Source organism: Cyclopterus lumpus, chromosome 14 (genome assembly GCF_009769545.1).
Source record: "Cyclopterus lumpus isolate fCycLum1 chromosome 14, fCycLum1.pri, whole genome shotgun sequence".
Taxonomy (NCBI): Eukaryota; Metazoa; Chordata; class Actinopteri; order Perciformes; family Cyclopteridae; genus Cyclopterus; species Cyclopterus lumpus.
Window position 1 is genome coordinate 3,460,527 of NC_046979.1, and position 15,613 is coordinate 3,476,139.

At 44.6% G+C, this 15,613-nt stretch overlaps 1 protein-coding gene across 2 annotated transcripts; it reads right to left on the bottom strand.

Moving 5' to 3' along the window:
* Positions 1–832: 832 nt before the first annotated feature.
* Positions 833–11,112, bottom strand: dtx2 (deltex 2, E3 ubiquitin ligase). Of its 2 annotated transcripts, XM_034549476.1 has the most exons (9): positions 10,459–11,112; positions 8,869–9,457; positions 7,262–7,320; positions 5,587–5,835; positions 4,675–4,742; positions 4,394–4,561; positions 4,004–4,165; positions 2,462–2,551; positions 833–1,983 (listed from the first exon to the last, which is right to left on the bottom strand). In XM_034549476.1, the coding sequence occupies exons 1-9, from the start codon at positions 10,787–10,789 to the stop codon at positions 1,744–1,746; spliced, it is 1,956 nt and encodes a 651-aa protein (XP_034405367.1). In that variant the 5' UTR covers positions 10,790–11,112; the 3' UTR covers positions 833–1,743. The 2 variants fall into 2 exon arrangements, with proteins under 2 accessions (XP_034405367.1, XP_034405368.1); XM_034549477.1 differs by lacking the exon at positions 5,587–5,835 and having other exon boundaries at positions 1,657–1,983; positions 10,459–11,110.
* Between the last annotated feature and the right edge of the window lie 4,501 nt (positions 11,113–15,613).

Genomic DNA, 15,613 nt, shown 5'->3' on the forward strand with positions numbered 1-15,613 from the left:
TACACGTCAAAATAACACAGGAAGTGAGGCGAGGGGGGCGGGGCATCAACATGCTCGCCACGGCTTCGAGTTCGATGACCTTGATTGTCACACTGTCGATATTTATTTATATGCTTATCGAATCATGTCGGGGAGTCACATATTACAACAGATGGTTAAAAGTTAAAAAACACACTCGGCTGGTTTCTCCTCCACCGGTGTTTGTGAAGTTTTATTTTTTTTAATTTCTTTTTAAAATTTTCGTCAGTTTAAGTATTGCCTCTTCTCCTCAGGCTAATCTATCTATCTATATATATATTATATATGTATATATATATATATTATATATAATATATATATATATATTTTATAATATATATATATTATAATATATATATATATTATAATAATATATATTATATATAATATATATTTTATAATATATAATATATATTTTAAAATATATATTATAATAATATATATTATAATAATATATATTATATATAATATATATTTATATATATATATATTGTGTATATATATATATGTTACATATATATTCACTTTGCTACTAGAAGTTTCAGTGTTTCAGTTTTTTTTAGCAGAAACACTTTAATTGCATAACCTCCCAATTTTGGAAACAGCTCCACTGAACCAGAACCCTCTGAACCCTCCCAAAAAAAGAAAAGCATGTTTTATTTAAACAAATCACTAAAAAAAAAAAAAAACGCCCCCGTTTAAAAAAAAAATAAAGACACCATCTTTTCCCGACAGTCCCTGAACACCTCGTGTGTGACGACCGCCGCCGCCAGAGAAAGAAAAGAATAAAACGAAACGAAGCTTAAAATCTTGATATTTCAACCAAAAAAACTTTTTATTCTACATGTTCTCTCATTCCGTTCGCTCTGAACCAGATGCTGTAAACAAAAACAACAACATAAAGTTCTGAGCTGCTGCGCGACGTGGACGCCGTGATTGATTCGGCTGAGACCGGCAGTCACGTGACCACGATTCAGTGACGCTTGAGAGGCCGTGAGACGTAAACAGGTCCACGGATACCTCCTTTCTTTCTTTCTTTCTTTATTTATTTATTCTTTGTTGTAAACAACTCGTGTGTATGTGTGTGTGTTTGGATTCCAGTGTTTCTCTAATTTTTCAATGTGCGTTTTCTTTTTTGTGTGTTTTGTTTTCCGTTTCCACAGAAGTGCAGGACTTTTTATATATTGCAGTGAAAAAAAGGTCAAAAAGGTGACCGGGACTGGGACCACCCCCCCCCCCCCCCCACACACCCCGACGCCCCCCCCCCCCCCGCTCGCCGAAACTGCTTGGGGTTCAGAGGGTTAAAAATCCCACGTCTCCCTAAACGCACCGTCAGAACTAAAGTGCTTAATGAGAGATTTGTGTTATCCCCAATGTGAGCAGATGATACAGATGAGGCTGGAAACCAACACACATGCGCACACACACACACACACACACGCACGCACACACACTCCAGAAAAGGTAAAAGAGGCTCAGAGGGATGAAGTTCAGCCTCCAGGAAGACGTGGCGAGCAGGAATGTCGTGGAGAATAAAAGCGCCGACGCAGTCGTCATGTCTGTTCAGCTGGCGTCTCGCGCGCTACGAGGTGCGGGGGAGGGGGGGGGAGGGGGGGGGGGAGGGGGGGGGGGGGGGGATTCCGAATAATTAACTCGAGAACAAGACGGGTTGCAGAAGAGGTGGATTCGAACTCTGACCTAGCTGACCTAGCTGACCTAGCTGACCTAGCTGCCGCCGCCCGGTGGCTTGAAGCAGTCCTCCGTCACGCCCTGAGACGCCAGCTCGGACAGGACGTTGTCCAGGTAGTTGGGGTCCGGGTAGCCGTGGCCCGACATGTTGGACATCATCTCCGTCTTGTGGTGGACGCCGTTCCACACCACCGTGTCGGGCTCCCCGGTGGTGCTGGACGTCCCCACCGTGAAGATGAGGCGCCGCATCCACGCCACCTTCAGCAGCTCCAGCACCTTTTCCCCAGAGAGACGAGCGGTTTATTATTTATTTATTTATTTATTTAAGTCTTTTTATTTGTTGCGGTGACCGTGAACCGAATACATTTGTTTGTTTTTTTTAAGAATATAATATATATATATATATAACAGTAAAACCAGGAGAATAATTTGCTTCTAGATTCCCTGAAGACGCACTGAAACTGACAAATATGTTCTCTTTATTTTATTTACGGGTAAAAACAAATTAATAACTGGGTGAGAAATAGGAGACTAAAATGTAATTAAGATAATAATAATTGAACGCTTTCAATCCTCTGATTGCTTCTAACCGGCACGCTAACTGTACAATAAATAAATATTTAAAAAAAATACATTTGAAAAAAGTAATTCAAATTGTATTTAAATGGCCCAAAATAGGATGTTGAGTTATTGATTGATTGATTGATTGATTGATTGATTGAACACGGAGAACCGTGAAAGTGCCGGTTCTCACCTTCCTGCCCTTGTCGTTGTCGGGTAGAAAACAGAAGCGAGGGAAACCTCGACAGCTGTACGGCTGTCCTGGGTTGGGATGCTCCGAGCCCTGGAGGAGGAAGAGGAGGAGGAGGAAGAGGAGGAAGAGGAGGAGAACATATCGTGACTGGTGACTGGTGAGACATTGAGTTCAACACCAGTTTGAACAATGCAATAATTAGATTGTGGAGAACCGGATCAATACAAACCCGATTCAGGTTATTGGACATTGGATACGAGCCGCGTGGCGTTCACAGACGGAGGAAATGAGAGTTTTCCCCAAAGAGGAAGCTCAGTCAGTTCAGTATTCATCACATTTATGGAGCTCGTCAGGCTCAAGAAATCTGATTTATGTTCCTCATCAGCAACTATTCTTGATTTGTGATTTGGTTTCTACGTCGACACCTGGAGGCGCTCTCCACTCGGCAACTAACTAACAGGCAACTAACTCTAAAGGCAACTAACTAACTGAGGCGGCAACTAACTCTAAAAGGCAACAAACTAACAGACAACTAACTCTAAAGGCAACAAACTAACAGACAACTAACTCTAAAGGCAACAAACTAACAGACAACTAACTCTAAAGGCAACAAACTAACAGACAACTAACTCTAAAGGCAACAAACTAACTGAGGCGGCAACTAACTCTAAAAGGCAACAAACTAACAGACAACTAACTCTAAAGGCAACAAACTAACAGGCAACTAACTCTAAAGGCAACAAACTAACAGACAACTAACTCTAAAGGCAACAAACTAACAGACAACTAACTCTAAAGGCAACAAACTAACTGACAACTAACTCTAAAGGCAACAAACTAACAGACAACTAACTCTAAAGGCAACAAACTAACTGACAACTAACTCTAAAGGCAACAAACTAACAGACAACTAACTCTAAAGGCAACTAACTAACTGAGGCGGCAACTAACTCTAAAAGGCAACAAACTAACAGACAACTAACTCTAAAGGCAACAAACTAACTGACAACTAACTCTAAAGGCAACAAACTAACAGACAACTAACTCTAAAGGCAACAAACTTAAAAGGCAACTAACTAACTGAGGCGGCAACTAACTCTAAAAGGCAACAAACTAACAGACAACTAACTCTAAAGGCAACAAACTAACAGAGGCAACTAACTCTTAAGGCAACAAACTTAAAAGGCAACTAACTAACTGAGGCGGCAACTAACTCTAAAAGGCAACAAACTAACAGACAACTAACTCTAAAGGCAACAAACTAACAGACAACTAACTCTAAAGGCAACAAACTAACAGACAACTAACTCTAAAGGCAACAAACTAACAGACAACTAACTCTAAAGGCAACTAATTAACAGACAACTAACGTGTGTGGTTGTATTGACTTCCTGTGAAGGAAACACATGGTTCATGCGTTGCCTGCGTTGGCTGCGTTGCCTGCGTTGGCTGCGTTGCCTGCGTTGCCTGCGTTGCCTGCGTTGCCTGCGTTGCCTGCGTTGCCTGCGTTGCCTGCGTTGCCTGCGTCCTGAGCAGACGTACCTGCAGGCCGGGCGGTATGCTGTAGATGATCTGGATGGTGCCGCAGTCCGGGTGTCCGGGTAGCGACTGGGCGATGCTGTAGATCTCCATCTTGCCTTTGGGCTGGGCGCCCGTCTTCTCTCCGTAGATCGTCTTACACGAGGGGCACTGCAGGCTGCCGTCCTGAGGGCGAGACGCAACCTCTCAGAAAAACAATCAATGGAAACCCGCTTATCTGACCGGGTCTTCATCGATCCAGGCGTTCGCTTCGTGTTCTCCTCGCTCACAACGGCTCTGTTCTCAATCAGCGATAAATAAAAACCCCGTTTGGGCTAAAATATTAATCATATACATACGGACCGATATCGACGCCCGACACGTTCCCCGCGACCAGGAGACGTTCCTCCGTACCTTGGTTCCGTTGTTGTACATGGCCAGCATGCAGCGCATGTGCAGCGTGTGTCCACACTTGATGAACTTCCCCACGGTGTCTGGCAGGGCGCTCGGCCCCCCCTCCTGCGTGGACTGGGTCTCGTAGCCGGACGGGTTGGACAGTTGATCCATGCAGATGATGCAGTCCTGCAGGCGGGGGGGGGGGGGGGGGGGGAATCTCTCTTTATGTTGAACACGTGACCCCTAAAAACAGACGACCTTGCCTCTAGAAAAAGGGACTAAAACAACAACGCGTGTACCTCGTCCTGCACGCCGGCAACGACCTCCATGTAGCGCTGGATCACGTCCTCGGGTCTCTGAGCCGAGGCTGAAAGAGAAAAGGAACAACGTGATGAATGAACTGAAAATGCCGTTTGCAACAAAAGGCAAAAGAATGAAAATGAAAAATGTTTCCTCTGCTACATGCAAATGAAAAGAGTCCAGTTTGCAAACACACTTGAATGCACGCATCTACCGTACACACACACACACACACACACACACACACACACACACACACACACACACACACACACACACACACACACACACACACACACACACACACACACACACACACACACACACACACACACACACACACACACACACACACACACACACACACACACACACACACACACACACACACACACACACACACACACACACACACACACACACACACACACACACACACACACACACACACGGCACCATTTTATTATTCCGTATTTTGAAAGGTTAGCAGGTTGGCTATTTTCTCCGAGGTGAGAAACTCACTGATGTGTTTCCAGGAATAAAAACACCTTTTTTGTCTCTTAAATACTTTTTTGTGTTTGTTGATATCAGGAAGTTAAAAGTGTCAGAGTGTGTGTGGAGGAGAGTGTAATTTATGTAAGATGATGGAGGGGTAGGGGGGGGAGAAGCAGAAATGAAGAAACAGCAGTGAAGCGAAGCTTAATATTTCAAATCCAACCTCTTTTTGGGGGTTAAATGGCCGACGGTGTCAACTCTTCTATGAACTCTTTAAATAAACACCAGGTGTTGCACCCAATATGATCCATGAAAGTGATGCAGGATGAAATGTTCCTCAAGCCTGGAGGTGGTACTGATGGAGCAGAAGAGAAGGATGGAGAGAGAGAGAGAGAGAGAGGTGGAGGAAGGGCTACCTCTCCTGTGCTGCCTCTTTGCTCTCCTAACTGAACTGCTGCTGCTGCTGCTGCTGCTGCTGTGGGGCTTGCTGGGCCTGCTGGCCGGGGGGAGGAGAGGCGGAGGAAGCGAGAAGGGAGCAGGCTGCTGAGGCTGCTGAAGCTGCTGAAGCTGCTGAAGCTGCTGCTGAGGCGGCTGCTGCTGAGGGAGGGGGGCAGTGGTGAAGTGCACGCCGAGTCCCACCGCTGACATCAAAATGGAGGCCATGCCTGGAGCGGGGGGGTAGGGTGGGGGGGTGGGTGGGGGGGCAAGGTTGGGAGCAGGTGAGGGTTGAGAGCAAGTGGAGGATATGCAGGAGTAGAAAGGAACAAATCAAAAAAGGGATGACGTTCACGCACACACAAACAAACATCCGGTGAAAAATAAATAAACGTGTTTGTTCTGTTTGTTTTTTGCACAGAGGAATCGATGGCGGAAGCCGAGGAACGGTTCACGCTTCCATGGCAACGCGAGACGCGTTTTTTTAATTAAACACAGCACTGCTTTCACTCGTGCTGCATTCATTCTCTTTAAGACGCACGTCTGCATTGAAACAAGTCGGTTTCTTCGCCACCGGATTACAGCGCATTACCGTTTCCTTTTCTCCAAAAAAGGAGAAAAAACCATCGTTTTGGTTTTAGGAGTTCAGCAGCGACGCCGCGTGTCGGGCCGTCACCTCGCGTCGTCGTGGCGATAAAACTCTTCCCGGCTCATTAAAACCGTACATTTCGGATGACCGACCTCACCATCCCAAACGATTCGCCGGAGTCACGGCGCGGCGCTCCTCGCTAATGAGGTCCTGGTCCGCGAGGCTCCCGCGGGGGCCGATTGCATCGATTGTGTCGGCTTATCGCGGCCGAGAAGCCTCGTTCTAATTGGAGACGTGTGCAGCGGGCGAGAGGCGCTCGCTTTGCAAGTCAAGTTTGATCGTTTTGGAACGATTACAACCGGCTGTGACGCGCCACTAAATTTAATATAATATGTTCAATTCAGTTTATTTTATATATATATATATATATATATATATATATATATATGTGTGTGTGTGTGTGTGTGTGTATGTGTATATATATATATATATATATTTTTTTTTATTATTTTTTTTCCAAGACTGATGTTTTATTGTCTTTTTATTTTTTTTATTTAGAGGAATCTAAATATCTGAGGACGAGCTGTGAGAGCAGAATCTGGCTAGAAGACCTCGTAGTAAAACAGGATCGGTATCAGGATTTAAAGGTTGTGTTATTATGGTCTGGACGGCCTCCTTCAGTGTTTAAAGTTATTTTTAGAATGCAAATCACCCAAATTAATGTTTTTCCTAACGTGTTTGTACGCAGCCTTAAACTATTGTACACGAAGCCGAGTGGGATGGAGACTGAAAACATGAAGCTCATCACACTTCAAACGGCCTTCGATAAGCAGCTCATAGACTCCGTTAAATGGAAGCTTCTCTCACTTGTTTTGTCTCTTAAAGTCTTTTTTAAATTTTTTTATTCAGCTATTTTGTGGCTTGCTGTTCCTAAACAGACCCGACACACTCACGAGTCAAAATAAAGAGAGGGGGGGGGGACTAAAATAAAAAACGAGAACCATTTGACTGACAGGTGTGGTGCAGAATAGAGCGCCGGCCGGGGAGGTGCTTCGTGACCCGTTTACCTGCCAGGGCAGAGCTTACGCTGGTGGATCCATTCAGCTGCACAGAGATGGAAGGGACACTGCAGGACAGGAAAAGGAAAAGGACAGAGACAGCCGGTCAGTAAAAAAAAAACGGACAACAATGAAGCGAGAAGGGAGAAGCAAACAAAGACTTGCGACCATTTCGGTTTCCAAGAACGGTGACGTTAGGGAGGAGGAGGAGGGGGGGAGGGGGGGGGCTTTGGCCCCACGCGACGCGGAAAACAAACCCGCCCGAGAATTAGCCGAGAATTATGGACAAAACATTCAGACCGGGCCGGTTGAATCGCTGCTCACGATTACGGCCATTGTGGATTTTTCCTCTATTGGTCTAATTCGGTCTATTTAAAAAAAAAACGTCAGAAAAGCGTTTCTCAACAAAAAAAAAAAATACGACGACGTCTTCAAACGTTCTCGATTCGTCCACAACTCAAAAGATGTTCGGTTAATAACCCGGAAAAATACTCTCATTTAATGTTGTTTGTTGTCGACTTTTCAGTTTTAGTCTTCGAAAACGCAGTTTAAAGAGTTCACGACGCTAAAAAAAAAAAACATCACGTGTAATGTTTGGCATCGTTTTCTTAACAAATTTAATTATTCAAAATCGGCAAAAAGGAATCGTTTACATTCATCATTCGACTAATCCGAGTGTTTCCACGCTAATCCCGTTCGACTAGTTTTGTTTGTTGACGTCGGTGACGTCCCGCCCTCCCCGACACGAGGGCTTGAAGAAACGATGACGTGAGATCAAACGTTCAAGCGGCACACAAATCCCCCGCGGATGGGTTTTTTTTTTCTCTCTCTCTCCTCGGCCAAATAAGAGGACTCGGTAACACAATGGGAGGAAACGTGCCACTGACAGCATGAGGGCCCTCTGGACAACAGGGACGGAGCTAGAATAACACATCCCTGGACGGAGAATTAAAACAACACCGCTTTTCATTCTTTTTGATGTTCCTGCAAGTGTCTATCGTACCAGCATCCGGCATGTGAAAATAAACTCTATTAGACTACCTAATGCATGTGGTCCTTATTGAGGAGTGTGAGCAATAGCTGCAGAAATAAAAGAGGACGCGTTGATGACACAAAGCATCCGGCGTCCCCCACCTTCCCATTATTCATTTCCACTGGCGGAGACGACATTAAATCCGGCTGAATTGGTGAACCGCGTCGTCATTATACCACTTCAGTGAGCGTGCTCATCTTTGAAGCCAGCTCGCTCTGCGTCGTCGGGAACAGAGAAGGATGACGCCGACGAGGAGAGAGAGAGAGAGAGAGAGAGAGAGAGAGAGAGAGAGAGAGAGAGAGAGAAGAGCCATAACAAACATACCGCTGCAGGGCTGGAGCTGCAGATAGTGGTTTTGTCATTCCTGTTTTTCAAAAGTTAGGTCAAAGTGGAGACGGACAGGAAAGACGGGGCAGGTGGGGGAGGGGAGGGCGGTGGAAGGCCTGTGACATGCAATTCTTTCAGGTCACCAGGAGTAAATCTTTCTGCTGTCGTTTTGCTCGAACCCCGACTGTATCGCACCGCAAACCAAACTCTCGACCCAACACACACACACACACACACACACGCATCAGGGACCAACCTCAGCCCGTTGGCACTGGTAGAGCTGGTCGGGAGCGGCGGAGACAGTTGACTTCCAGAGGGCGGTGGAGGCCAGGGGCTGCCCCAGGACATCCCCCCCACAGAGAGGGGTCTCCTCGGGTATGGCGAGTAGACAGAGGTGGGGTGAGCCACGGCGGCCCTCCCCGTCACTTGAAGACTGGGCCGGTTCAGACTGCCCGACGAAAAGGAATGCCGTGAGCGACTGGGCATGGGTCCTGTGCTGCTGTGGCTCAAACACTGCTGGCAGGAGCAGGCGGGGCCCGAGGGGATGGCTGGGGGGCCCAAGGAGGCCAGCGGGTAGGGTTGGTTGCACTGCCGTCGAACCTGCCGCCTGAAGCCCGTCCCTTTGTTCACCTGGGCTAGAGACGTGAGGTCCACGATGTAATTGTATCCATGCGGGCCCAAGTCCGCCGTGCCCTGGCGGGCCTGGTAGCTGTGCTCCAGAAGGATAGAGGTCCGAGTCTCATACGGAGTCCACCCTCCTTCATCGTTGAGCCACTCCCAGTAAACGCCACTGCCGAGGCCCGAGGACTGGGCGAACAGGGACCGACGTACTGACCGGGTCTTTCCTGGAAACGAAAAGAGGATTTGTCACTTAATACACATTTAAGCCACATTATTAAAGCCTCATGTGTTAAAAAGGAATCCACATGCTTGAATTCCAAAGTGAGGCTGGAACAAAGACAAGTCCCCAGTTCCTTATTTTTATATATATATATATATATATATATATATATATATATATATCGAGGCGACTATGGGTCAGTGGTTAGCAGGTCCATCTTTCAATCAGGGGGTTGGCGGTTCAATCACTAACCGAGTCGATGTGTCCTTGAGCAAGACACTTAACCCTGAATTGCTCCCCGTAGCTGTGTCTACGGTGTATGAAATGTAACATGTAAAGTGTCTTTGAGTACCTTAAAAAGCGCTATATAAATTAAATGAATTATTATTATTATAATAATATATATATATATTATATATATATGTGTGTTTATTAAATATATATAATAAATAAATACTATATATACAGTAATAATAATAATAATGGGCATATATATATATATATATATATATATGATCAGTTATTTATCTAATGCTGCTGCTTTATATGCTTGTTTATTAACATTATTAAGAGCACTGACTGCTATACGTGCATTATAATAACTAACGTTAGGTCATTGTTTATTTACAAGCTCAGTCAAACTAGCTAGTTAGCACGAATCAACTCAAAGAAGCAACAACAACAACAACATGCTAATTCTCACAAGCGTTAGCTAACGTGACGGTTTAAGGAGACGTCCCGTGGATAAGTTGGTTAGAAAACACACACTCATCTAACAGAGTTGTATAAATGTCAGAACTTCCTCCTAGGTGCTTAGCTTAGCTTGCAGCTATGTAAACACTCTTCAAAACAACAGCGCTCCTGTTAGCTAATGCTACGCTAGCTAGCTCGGCCTGATAACTGTTAGGGTTTTGAAGCACAACGTTTGGGAGAAATAAAGACGCCAAATGTAAACGTCACATTTATGTGGATGTCGTGCACGTCACGCCGAGAGCAATGGCTCACCCGTGTCCTGCCGAAACTGTTTCAAGCTCGGTATGTCAATGAGATAAGGCGACAGACTGGGGTCCGATTGTCCGAGGCAGATGCTCGTAGAGCCGGGTCCTCCTCCTCCTCCTCTCGGGCCCCGCGGTGCCAAACACCGCTCGATGTGCGCGCTCACTTGGCCGCTGTAAGGCCGCCAGTAGCCCAGGTCGTCCTGCCACTCCCACACCGCGATCATGGGCTGCGCTTGTCCCCCGGACCCGGACGGCGTGGCCGTCGCCGTCGCCGCCGAGGCGGAGGGCCCGTTTCTGGACCCGTTCACCCGGGCGCAGGAGCCAGACACGATCGCCATGTTCAACCGAGCTAACAAAACAACTCGTTCTAGGTTAGCCGCTCAACTGATTGTGTGCTACCACGGAAAAACACACACACATACACACAAAAAAACCCGTCCGCTAGCTCGGCTCGTTAAAAAACGCCATTGTAAATTCGTTAACAAGAAGCTGTGGAGTGGATATTAAACGTCGGAGAGCCCCGGTGAACGTGTGCGTGCATGTTGAGGGTTTAGCAGGAACGCGGATAACGTTTAGCTTTGTGACAGCGTTGCCAGGGTTCCTTCCTTCCTCTCGCGGCTGCCTTCAGGGACCACCGGGAAAAATCGCAAGTCGAGGCACGTTTGTGGGAACTAACCATAGATAGGATTGTGTGTGTGTGTGTGTGGGGGGGGGGGGGGGGGGGGGGGGGGGGGGGGGGGGGGAGTGGGGGGGGGTGGGGGGGGGGGGGGGGGGGGGGGGGGGGGGGGTTATAACACGCCCCAAAGCACCAGATTATATAAGATATAATTATCTTAATTTGAGTGATAGTGATTTAGAATTAAATTGCCTGGGATTTTTTTTTTTTTTCGTTTTGTGGAAAACTCAAGCATTTAAAAAATGTATATTAACTCTGTAAGGAAAACATAAGGCATTCTTTATTCACACTTTGAGAGAGACTCCATTTATTACACGAATCAACGTACAAATAGCTTTACAAGCTGCACCTGAAGGTTGCATTCTTCTTCTCTCACAACAGCCTTTCTTCATTGTCCGGCCTCCACTTCTTTCTCTGCTTCTTTATTTTGAGGAGGTATATCGCCCTCAATGCTACTACTGCCCTCAACTGGAGATGAGTGGGTATGACAACGTTTACGCTCCCAAAAAAATAGAACATCTAAATATATCCGTCGAAAACTTCAGGCTGGTTGTTAAATCATCTTTAAAACCCAACTTCAACTGTATTGAATATATGATTTAATATATATATATATATATATATATATATATATATATATATATATATATATATATGGGGTGCTATATGGGGTTGCTGGAGCCGATCCCAGCTGACATTGGGCAAAGGCGGATAAATGTATATATTTTTTAAATATATATACATGAATAAATATACATTTATGTTCATATTTATATTCATATATTTTATTGAATCGACTCATGTGAATTACACTCTTTCCAGAATACCAGGGACAACTGACCACTATACTAAAGATTAGAACAAACTGCTTTCTAATATATATATATATATATATATATATATATATATATATATATATATATATATATATATATAGTAGACTCACGTGAATTGCACTCTTTCCAGAATACCAAGCACAACTGATGCAACATGGATTATATAAAATACACTAAAGATTAGAAACAAACGGCTTTCTAATCTTTATACCCGCGGGCCTCGGAGAACACTACACATTGTTTACCTGCAGGATGTTCATTAATCTCACGGAGAAGAAAATAGAAGTTGAAGTCTCCGACACCGGTTGGAACATTATTTAAATCAGAGCCCAAGTGGGATTCGCACATTAACCCATAAAGTGGCACATAATCAATGACCGAGTCCACGCCAAGTCGTCTGAAAATGACAAATGTAGTTAAAGCTGTTATACGGGGACCTCGCGATATAAAGATAACCAGCGTTCAGTTCACAATATTTTCAACACCTAAATAAACAATAAAAAAATGAGAAATATCCACCTGCAGCTAATAACGGGTTCCAAGCCAGTGGGTCAAATAATTTAACTTTGAGAACGCGGCTTTAATTTATGGTTCTGAGATAAAAAAAGGTGCCTGACAGGATTGACCCCTCGTAAAAAAATGAAAGAATATGCTCAGTTTTAATGTTGTGAATTGATCTGAGGCGACGTGAAGCATGCAGCTCGGTTTAAAGGTTCAGTTCACCTAAAGAATAATAACACAAAAAGACATTTCACATTTAATCGTCGTTATAGCAGCACACATAGATCTGCTTTCTTACTGTCCAGGTTGTAAAAAAATGTGCCTCGGAGATTTTATTTATTTATTTATTTTTGCCTCAGTGAGATTAAGGTGACATTAATTTTGCTCACGTTGCTCACGGCGATGAGAAATGAAAGGAAACTGTTTCCCCTAAAATAATCTGCAGACCTCTGACTATTTCTACAATAATCTTGTGGCTGCAGGTAACACACACACACACACACACACACACACACACACACACACACACATCTTGAAATTGAACAACAGTTAGTAGTGTTACACAAACAGTGGTGAGACAGAAGGCTGCCAAAGGTTATGAGGACCAAAGAACCACACATCTCCACATGTTACGTAATAAATGGTATGGTACTATGTTGTGTGTGTATATATATATATATATATATATATATATATATATATATATATAATTTCACGGCACAGTGACACATTGCACAGAGTGGGACATTATTTGAATAATGATGAATTGCGCCCGCATGACCTTCAAGTCACATGACCTTGAGCAAAGGACAAGGCAGTCGTCAAGCGACCAATCGATGAGCTGCGGAGGAGGACGGAATGCTGCAGGTACACAACAAGGTGAGTGTCTTTAACAACACACCTGAGAGCTGCAGTCAGGTGGTTAGGGGCGGGGCTCTGAGATTGTTCTGAACCTCTCTCTGTCTCTCTGTCTCTCTCTCTCTCTCTCTGTGTCTCTCTCTCTCTGTCTCTCTTCTCTCTGTCTCTCTGTCTATCTCTCTCTATCTCTGTGTCTCTCTCTCTCTGTCTCTCTCTCTCTGTCTCTCTGTCTCTCTCTCTCTCTCTCTGTGTCTCTCTCTCTCTGTCTCTCTCTCTCTCTGTCTCTCTGTCTCTCTCTCTCTCTCTCTCTGTGTCTCTCTCTCTCTGTCTCTCTCTCTTGTCTCTCTGTCTCTCTCTCTCCTCTCTCTGTGTCTCTCTTTCGTTGCCGTCAACAGGTTTAGCAGCATGATGGAGGAATGTGAGGAATGTGAGGAATGTGAGGAATGTGAGGAATGTGTCTCGTACTCGTGCCTCTGCACACTCGTTAAGCATACATGATGGCGGTACAGACCCCCCCCCCCCCCCCCCCTTGCCTGTGTGAAGGTCTGTCTGTGAGGGGGAGGGGGGGGGGGGCTGGCACGCTGCCCGCCACACTGTGATCACATGATAACTTATAGATATTAAAGGAACACTCACTTGGAAGAAGCCTCTTTCTCATTTCTCCGGCTATGATGTCATTCGTCATGATGACAGAACCACTCGCCCTCCTCGTTAAGGAGATTGATACCCCCCCCCCACACACACACACACACACACACACACAACACACACACACACACACACACACACACACACACACACACACAAACACACACACTTGTTGTTTAACTGAGACACCTTTTAGACGGCAGGTGGACCTCTGACCCCTACGAGGGTCTTCTCACGCTCCCCTGGAAGAAGTTAAGTGCATCAGTGCATCTCCTCGGTTACCCTGACCCAAAGGTGTGGATCACCACCGATTTGCAGAAGCACACACATGGCAGTGTGTGTAGCACACACACACACGCACACACACACACACACAACACACACACTTAAATAAAGCCATGTTGAAAATGAAAAAAGAAGATACAAAAGGAGAATTGCTGACGCAGCGTAAATAAACCTCTAAATCCTCCAGTTCCCCCCAAAAAAACCTGCATGTGGTCACGCTCCATTCAAACTGAACCTCCACAAGGGCGTTGCAGAGCATAACATCATGAAATATCTCCTCTCGGGGTAACCAGGAAAAAAATAGAGGCCCAGGGCAGCAGAACAATCTCATTAACCGATGGCTGCTTGCCCACTTTGGGCCGATCGGCATCAATGGAAAGGCCTCGCTCACTCTTGGGTGTGTGAAAGGCTCAGCGGGGTGACTCGTTGGCCAGTGACACGTCCTGGACCCCTCAGGTATTAATTAATACATGAATAAAAACACAGGAGCTGTGCGACCACACTGACGTGAAATAACCAATACGTCTATTCACCATGTTTAATAAGTAGGATGCATTGAAAACATTTGAAAATATGTCACGCGTTGGCTTTAGTGGGACTTGTTATGTACACTGGAAGAAGGCCACTTCAAAAAAAGAGTACAAAAAAACAGATTACAGGTGTTTTTGTCTATAATAATAATAATAAAGAAAGAATCTGCTTGGATTTCTCGAAATAGATGTCATATTTAGTAGAAATGTGATACGATCTTATTAGTTTCTGAGTATTGGGTCAACATAGTTTAATAGTTGATATAATAATCAATACATCACAACATTATGCCGTATCGTTCAATATTTCAAGAGATCTTGAAAGGGAAAAAACTTATTATGACTGAGCTCTACTCATAATTAGCCTGCGTGTTGTCCAAAAAACAAGAAATGTTTACTTCTGAGTGTTTTTGAGCCATAAATAAACAAACGGACTCTAATTCACGCTTACTTGTTTACTTCTCTCCGGGACGCACAACACAAATGTTTTTCTTCTGCTCACGGCTTGTCTGTGCGTCGTCATTACGCATTTACAGCTTTTTAGATAATGACATTAGATTAGATTTGACTTTATTCATCCCCAGGGGGACGTTTCTTTGTAGCATGCAATACAATATATATATATACAATACAATAAATAAAACAGCAGGGCATGTTACATTTAAGAATTTAAATAAATTCTAAAAGAAAAATGAAAATGGAAAAAAAAAAATCTAATTTAAATAAAAATGTGAAGTGTATCCTTTGTTCATTTTATGCCCCGGGGGTCAACCGTTAAAAAAAAAATAAAAAAACGACTTTCACGTGTCATTTAACTTAATGTCTTCT

Excerpts from the sequence above, each read along its gene's own strand:
- dtx2 (XM_034549476.1), bottom strand. The coding sequence starts at position 10,789 with ATGGCGATCGTGTCTGGCTCCTGCGCCCGGGTGAACGGGTCCAGAAAC. Across the intron at positions 4,166-4,393 it reads TGTACAACAACGGAACCAAG|GACGGCAGCCTGCAGTGCCC; the intron begins GTACGGAGGAAC and ends TCTCGCCCTCAG. Across the intron at positions 2,552-4,003 it reads GCATACCGCCCGGCCTGCAG|GGCTCGGAGCATCCCAACCC; the intron begins GTACGTCTGCTC and ends TTCCTCCTCCAG.